The following is a 7,476-nucleotide window of genomic DNA, read 5'->3' as shown; positions in this document are numbered from 1 at the left end:
CTATATGGAGAATTGCAAGTTGGGTAATAACTTGAGCTAGTGCAGAAATGCAAGTTAGAACACAAATGCACTGTTTATAATAGATTTTATTTCCTCTGAGGCTGTGATTCTACAGATGCACCAAAACGATCTATCTTCTTCACATTGGCCACTCTTCTTGTGGCCTTGCATCTGTTGTGGCTGTGGTAACCTCTGTGTGACTGTCTTGCTATGATGAGCAGCAACCTGCGTATGTCAAATGACTGAAAAACTGAGCTTGGTGCCCACAAAGTAGACAAAACAGTGGATGTACAAATGCCAAACCTGTTTCCATAACAAGCAAAGGGAGCTTTCCACTTCCTGACTGTGATGCGTGGGTCTGTACGCTTGATGAGGGAACCCTATGTTTGTTGTAAAATGGGGGGGAACTTGCTTCAGGCCTTTTCGAGTAAGTGTGTCTGTGCCCCTATATAGATTCTTTTTCAGGGCTGAATTGAGGAAAAATTGTTTAGAAACATGTTTGGCCTAGAGGCATGCAGATAAGGATTACGCAGCCTTTTTTGAGGACTAAGACAAGCAGAAAGGTCAAACATCTAAAAAACTCATTGAGATTTTTGGAAAGGATTCATTTGTCCACTCCCTGTAGCTAGAAGAGCCCTTATACTTTAAGGCAGAGTTACTTAACTTGATCTAACTCAGGACTTCACAAGTCTGTCCATCCTGGTGGACTTCATCACTGTTCCATGGTTTCATTTTACAGTGAGGGAGTAGCGGTAAGGTGACTGTCTAATAACTTGGAAAAACTGCTGCTGAAACTTTTGGTTTGGCTTTGTATGGGACTTGAATTGTACAAAAACATTTGTACAGTTTGAAAGATGTAACTGCCTGTTGGATATGATTCCAAATGAATGGTACATGACTGCATTGTGTTGAGTAACATACTGCACAGGATCTTTTAAGCAGTGACAAGTCTGACTAATGGCTTGATTTCTATACAGGAAAAGTATATGATGGATTTGAATGTATACTAATACATAATAGAACACTTCCGGTGAAAACTGCATGCGAAGTGTTTTTAAAACATAAAATATATTTTTATAGGTCTGACAAGAAGCCTAAGTATAACTTCAGTTGAACAACCGATTGAAAAAGCACAAGGAGATAAAGTTACGTTGCCATGTACTTTTGTACTCTCAGAAGAAGATGAAGGCCCACTAGATATTGAGTGGGTATTGATACCAGCAGATAATCAAAAGAAGGAACAAATAGTAAGTAGAGACTTTTTTGGATGGTGTTAATTAGTTGTTTGAGTAGGTCAATGTATGAATTTTATTACTGACTACTTAAACCTTTTAAACATGACTTTTCGGGTTGGGATGTTTGTGATCTTAAATTACTTCGAAGTACTAGTCATACGCAATATAGTGTAAGTTTTGGAATAGCAAATTGAATATGAAATGTCAAGAAATGCCTCACTATAAACTTGTCTTCTAAAGAAGAACTCTCAAATGAAATATGCTTCAGTTCCAGAAAACAAACTGCTTTTGTATCCATATTATTTTCCTGACTGAAAACTGATTTTTTAACTCTTTTAGTTATTAACCCTATCCTTTCTTTGTAAGCCTTTTCAATAAGAGCACTTCTTTTAGTTAAACAGGTTTTACAAAACAAAATTATAATAGTTTTAAACAGTTTTCCTTCAGTTAGAAGTCAATGATGACGGATTGCTACTTGGACAGGCGTGTGTTTGGAGTATTCATTAGAGTACTGTGCGTGGTGATATTTTGAAGATTGAGATATTTGGCTATGTCATAATTCTAGGATTACTTAAAATGGTAGAAAGAGACGGTCAAAAATCTGAAGATACCAATTTATTTTGAACATTTTCATGCCAAGTGGATTTCTGAATCATATATTTCTTTTTTTTTTATAGATAATTATGTATGCTGTAGACAGGATTTATAATCATTATTATGCTGCTATGACTGGACGGATGCAGTTTACTAATCCTGATCCCAGATCTGGTGATGGTTCATTGGATATCTTAAATTTAAAGTCGGCAGACACTGGCACGTATCAGTGCAAAGTGAAGAAGGCGCCTGGAGTTCAAAGCCAAAAAATACAGCTGACTGTACTTGGTAAGACAATGCTTTTCTTGGGTTTTCAGTGGCATTTTTTGTGTGTTTATTCCATCCTATTGTTGATGTCTAAAATCAAAATTTGTTAGACAAAGTCATACTGAATCTATGATGATACATCCATTGATGCTTTGGGAGGGGTGGACATCATTGTGTTCTGGGGGATGAAGGGAATAATATTCAGAATAATGAGCATTTAAAAAAATTCTGTGCCTGGCTTGTATTTCATAAAAAAACATTTCCATGCATAGAAATGGTTTGTTGCACAAACTTTGTCTCTAGCAAAATGGTCTGACCCACTAGAACACAGCTAATAACCGTTCTGATTGTGACTGTCATTAATTCAATGATACTTTGTTTGTTAGTAAAGCCAGCGAGAACTAAATGTTCCATTGAAGGATCACAGGAGATTGGAAAAGATGTTATCTTGAAATGTGCATCACAAGAAGGATCCCCACTTTTGTCTTATGACTGGAGGAGAGTATCTGGCAAACAGGAACTTCCTGCCACTTCCATGCTGAGTACTGTCAAACTTTATTTATTACTCTTAAATATTTAAGAAAGATTGTGTTTGTATTTTTGGCTTGTCTTGACTTGTGAGCATCTCAAGCTTGATACGAGTATAGAGCAGTCAAGATAAGTGTCATTTCTGCCCTCTCACTGGCTTTGAAGTAAGTTGTGTGGGTTTTTTTTTTATTCATACTGGAAATGTTTCAAGCCTTAAGTTGAGTTTCTTACTGTTAGGCTGCAGAATCACCTTCACCCATGCCTGAGTGTTGTGAGTTCTCTTGCTTGCTGATGTTGGCTGCTTTTCTGCTCAAGTGGACAGTAAGGAAGAGTCAGAACAGAGTCTAGACTAGTGGTTAGAGCTGTGCTCAGGGAAGTGGAGATTAAAAACTTGAATTTTATGAAAGATTGAACTGATGTCTTCACTTCCCGATTGCTTAAAAAAAGGGTATGTGTCATTAGAAGAAAAGTTGTCAAGAGTAACAGAGAAGAGAAGGCTTATCCACTTCTCGCAAAAGCTGATGTACAGGAAAGAGTTATATATACTGAATTTTGACTCATGGATTCCAAATTATTATAGTGGTGATGTTGGATTTTTATTGTGAGAACTTTGTTGTGGAAGATTAATCTGTGAGTCTTGGATTTGTGAAAGTTATTCCGGAATATTTTTTGGAAAAGTACTGCTCAGTACTAGTTCTTTTTGGTATTCTTTGTAGTTATGAAAAACCTTAAACCTTGAGATGGTGGAGTTTCCTTGCAGATGAAGCAGTTTTAGAATCTGCTTACAGATAAACACATTTTAACTTCGGTTGTATAGGACATACGGGACAAAACGGTGTTGCGCCCAAGAGTAACAAAAGTGGATGTCTAGGGGAAAGAGAATAAGAAGTTGTGTGGTTCTTCCTCATAGGGCTCTCCTATCCTTCTGTAGTTTATGCCTGAGGAAATTCAGATGTGGCTTCAGTTTAATTGATTTAAAACAAACAAAACCTGACTTCTGTGAATTTCTCCATGTTCCTTTAAGCTTTTGTAGTCTATTAGAACCTCTACTATCTCTAAAAATCAGCTACATACAAAGAACCTCATACTGTTCTTCATTTTGAACTTGCCTCCTGTTAGTGCTGTTTGATATCTCTTATTTCTTGTTTTGACAGTGAACAGTTGATCACTAATGTCCTTCTCTGTACCAGTAAAGACTTTAAGCCTCTGTTATGGCCCTTCCTTCTCCACATCCCCAACTTGTCTCATGGTAACAAAAAAATCAATTGACAATATCAGTGGTGGACAAGAATGAGCGAGGAAGTATGCAAAAGTGGCATGTAGCTCAATAAAACAATGTTTGTTTTGGGCTTGTGAATGTAGGTTTGGGGACACTGAACAAGTTCTTAAGAATCAAGATACTACCTAACTTCTTCAGCCGGAAGAGCTGATGTATTTGTGTGGTGCTATATTCCTGTGATGTAGTCTCTTTCGGTGCTGATGGCAAATGTATTGGCAATTAAAGAATGCAAGCCAATTGAAGTTCATATATTAGAAACTCTCAAAGGTAGCTGTCAATGGCTTCGAAAGGCTTGGGGAAATACCCTCTTCTGGCTGATTGTGTCCTCTGCTGTCGGCATAACTAGACTTAATTGGTCACCCATTGGAGCGCAGTGTTCAGGTTAGATCTACCTCGTAGCGGATCCCACCTTACGGGTTCTGCAGGCGTCTGAGCTGGTTTTGTAGAATCAGTTTAGAGAGAAAGAAGAGGAGGTGGTACTTCTGGGATGCAGTTAATTTTAGAATTCTGTGTTAGGATGAGAGAATTGGCTGGTTTAGGCGTCTGTTCCTATCCATTGACAGAGCAATTAGTCTGTAGGCTTAATATTAAGTCAAATGATGTGGAATAAATTTCTAATACAGTAAAGACTTTTACAAGTGATAGTATTTTTCAGTATGGTAGATTTTTGGGTTTATTTGGATATTTTTAATACATCGTTTTTTCGTTAATATTTCATCTATATGTTGGATTAATAATTCTGCAGTATTGAATATGGAATTAAATTTTGGAAAATGGTCAACCTCTGCCTTTTGTTGTTTTTAGATAAAAATACAGGGGAACTTCTCTTGAAAAATGCCTCTCAAGACTATTCTGGTACATACAGTTGTGTTGCCTCAAACAGAGTTGGCACAGATGAATGTTCTCTTGAGCTGAAAGTCACCCCTCGTAAGTGTTTGCTGTGTAACAGTCGCCTAGTGTTTTGTGTATTAAAATGGAATAATCTTGTTTCTCTAAACTCCGAAAAAGTTAAAGCAACCCTGTTGTGTAACTGATGGTTGCTGCTTCAAGTCTTTACTTGCCAAAATGTTGCTTTTTATGCAGAAAGCTGTAACTCTTACTATTGTTTTAAATGCATGTGATTGAAGCATACCCTCTGCGATTCAGTGATATGCTATTAACCTGGATCATGTGGAAACGTACTGTTTTTAATCTTGAGTTAAGAGAAAAGAAGTTGATCATATAAATTTGACACCTAACAAACAGTATTGTTATTTATCTATTCTAGCTATAAATACAGCTGGTATAATTGCTGGAGCTATTATAGGAACTGTGCTGGGTCTTTCTGTACTGGCTTTTCTTGTCATCTGTTGCTGTAAGAAACACAGAGACAAGAAATATGAGAAAGAAGTACATCATGATATCAGGTAATTACACATTTCTAGTTTCAGAACAGTATTATTTGAAGATTAACTTTTAAATGTGTATTTCTGCAAGTAAGATACTTAACTGTTGAGATTTCTGTCTTAATCTGGAAAGCTTATTAACATACTAACAGCTTGTCAGGGACCTTTGTTTTGAATGTAGTGTAGGTTGTCATGTCTAATTTTGGTAAAGATTTTTGAAGGCAATGAATACTTGATTTTTTTTTAATTTAAAGTAATATGTGGGCCTCTTGTCTACTGTGTCAGAATAAAAAGAAACAAAGTGAAATTTGTTTTGTAAGCTCCCACATAGTAATGGTGACTGAACTCTTGTTCTGCAACTGTTTGTTTTGTGTGTTTCAGAGAAGATGTCCCACCTCCAAAAAGTCGCAGTTCAACAGCACGCAGCTACATAGGCAGCAATCGTTCTTCTCTGGGTTCAATGTCTCCCTCAAATATGGAAGGATATACCAAAACTCCATATAGCCAAGTCCCAAGTGAAGACTTTGAACGTCCTCCTGGTCAAAATGCAACCTTTGCACCTTCAAAGGTAGCTGCACCTAATTTAAGTAGAATGGGAGCTGTTCCTGTGATGATTCCAGCACAAAGCAAAGATGGGTCCATAGTATAAAATATTATTAATTTAAATGCTGGTTTTGATGTGTTCATTGTAAGTGTTAGAGAAAACTACTGTGTTCCATCCCTCATTTAAACAATGGCATGCAATTTTCCTTGAAGAAACTGAACAAGCTAGTGTGAAAAGCCACCAATTCTCATTTTTAATTTTAAACTTATTAGTATGACAGTTGAACTATTTGCTAAAAGCGTTGAAGATCCTAAATATCGGACACTGAAGGTATTTGGACCTCTGGTAGGTTGCTGAAGAAATACTGTCAGCTAATGTGCAGTTCTGAATATGTGACAGCAAGACACAAGTGAGAAGTAACAAAAGCATTTCATATCTAGACCATGAAGTTTCTCAGAGTTCCTGAAACTTTATCCTCAATTTTGGAATAACAGAAATATTTGAACTTTGCCACTGTCTGATGTAGTTGCAGGGGGCTGAAATACTGAGGATGGATTTGAATTCTGTTCAAACTATTTATGCAGTTTTTTAACCTGGTAATGTTTGTTTGGGGCACTTGTTGAGCTCTTATTTCAGGGGCTACCAGTTATTTGATTGGCTCAATTAATTTAATGAGTCTATTCTGAATTTAAAATTTCAGTGAGTGGAAGTGTGATAGGAGACCTTGCAAGCTCTATGAAACATGAATTTTTCTGTAATAACTAGTCCTAGTCATGTCAGATAACGTTAAGTTATCTGATGCAAGAGGTCCTATCGGGTTGTTGGTAGTGGTACCTAAGTTTTAAAATGTGTAGATCAGCTGTTACTGTCACAGTAAGAATGAATATGTATCTTTATACAGGTCTTATGTTAATTGTACCTTGCATTTTCCAAAGCCTGTTTAGATTCTAAGGCAGTGCTCTTACTTTTTTTTCCAAACCTACTACTGAGAAGCTCCATGGGGTTTTAATGAAAGCTGTTAAGTAACTGGTATTTGATATCTGTCCTCCAGCTCTAACATCACTGTGGAAACATCTTTTCATCCATATACATGTAAGCAGTAGTTCACCTTTACTTAAGATGCTAATATCTTTCTGTATGAATTTGCAAGGAGTTTTAAAGCTCGTTTCTCCTTGCCTCTTCAACAGCACTAAATATTATGAACAGACATTTAGACTTTTAAGAGCAAGAGTTATGAAGCCAGAATCTGAGAGGAAATAGTTATTTAGAATTGTTGATACAAATCTTGTGTTTCAAGATTAAACCCCCTTCTTCCCAGTTTTGCAAACTTAGTGTTACAGGAGGAACAGAACAATTCCTTATCTTACTTTCACACATACTTAAGGACTACTGGTAAGCTTCTGATGACTGGTATTATATACCTGTGGAAGCTGGATTTAAAGCTTGGTGAAAGTTTGAATCTTTGTGGATTTTTTTTTTCTTCCTTCTTATTTTCTACTTTCTTCTTCATCCTGTGCTGGGGGGTGGGGTGGGGGGAGTCCCTTCACCTTATTCTAGCTGTAGGTGTTAAACTGCAAGGTATTTTGGAAAACACTAAATGCACGTAGTAGGTGGCACTGATGTCGATGAAGGAAAAATCTGAAT

At 36.8% G+C, this 7,476-nt stretch overlaps 1 protein-coding gene across 1 annotated transcript; it reads left to right on the top strand.

Annotated features, from left to right (window-relative positions):
• The first annotated feature begins 396 nt into the window (after positions 1 to 396).
• Positions 397 to 6,157, top strand: CXADR (coxsackie virus and adenovirus receptor). The gene is made up of 7 exons (XM_009883867.1): positions 397 to 427; positions 1,081 to 1,247; positions 1,913 to 2,117; positions 2,483 to 2,638; positions 4,708 to 4,830; positions 5,171 to 5,309; positions 5,670 to 6,157. Exons 1-7 carry the CDS (start codon positions 397 to 399, stop codon positions 5,935 to 5,937), a joined length of 1,089 nt encoding a protein of 362 aa, XP_009882169.1. The 3' UTR covers positions 5,938 to 6,157.
• The last annotated feature ends 1,319 nt before the right edge of the window (positions 6,158 to 7,476 follow it).

Source organism: Charadrius vociferus, unplaced genomic scaffold (genome assembly GCF_000708025.1).
Source record: "Charadrius vociferus isolate BGI_N301 unplaced genomic scaffold, ASM70802v2 scaffold414, whole genome shotgun sequence".
NCBI lineage: Eukaryota > Metazoa > Chordata > Aves > Charadriiformes > Charadriidae > Charadrius > Charadrius vociferus.
Note: the sequence above shows the minus strand (reverse complement) of the source record. Positions and strands in the feature narration are given on the sequence as shown.

Excerpts from the sequence above, each read along its gene's own strand:
- CXADR (XM_009883867.1), top strand. The coding sequence starts at position 397 with ATGGGGGGGAACTTGCTTCAGGCCTTTTCGA. Across the intron at positions 1,248-1,912 it reads ATCAAAAGAAGGAACAAATA|ATAATTATGTATGCTGTAGA; the intron begins GTAAGTAGAGAC and ends TTTTTTTTATAG. Across the intron at positions 5,310-5,669 it reads GAAGTACATCATGATATCAG|AGAAGATGTCCCACCTCCAA; the intron begins GTAATTACACAT and ends TGTGTGTTTCAG.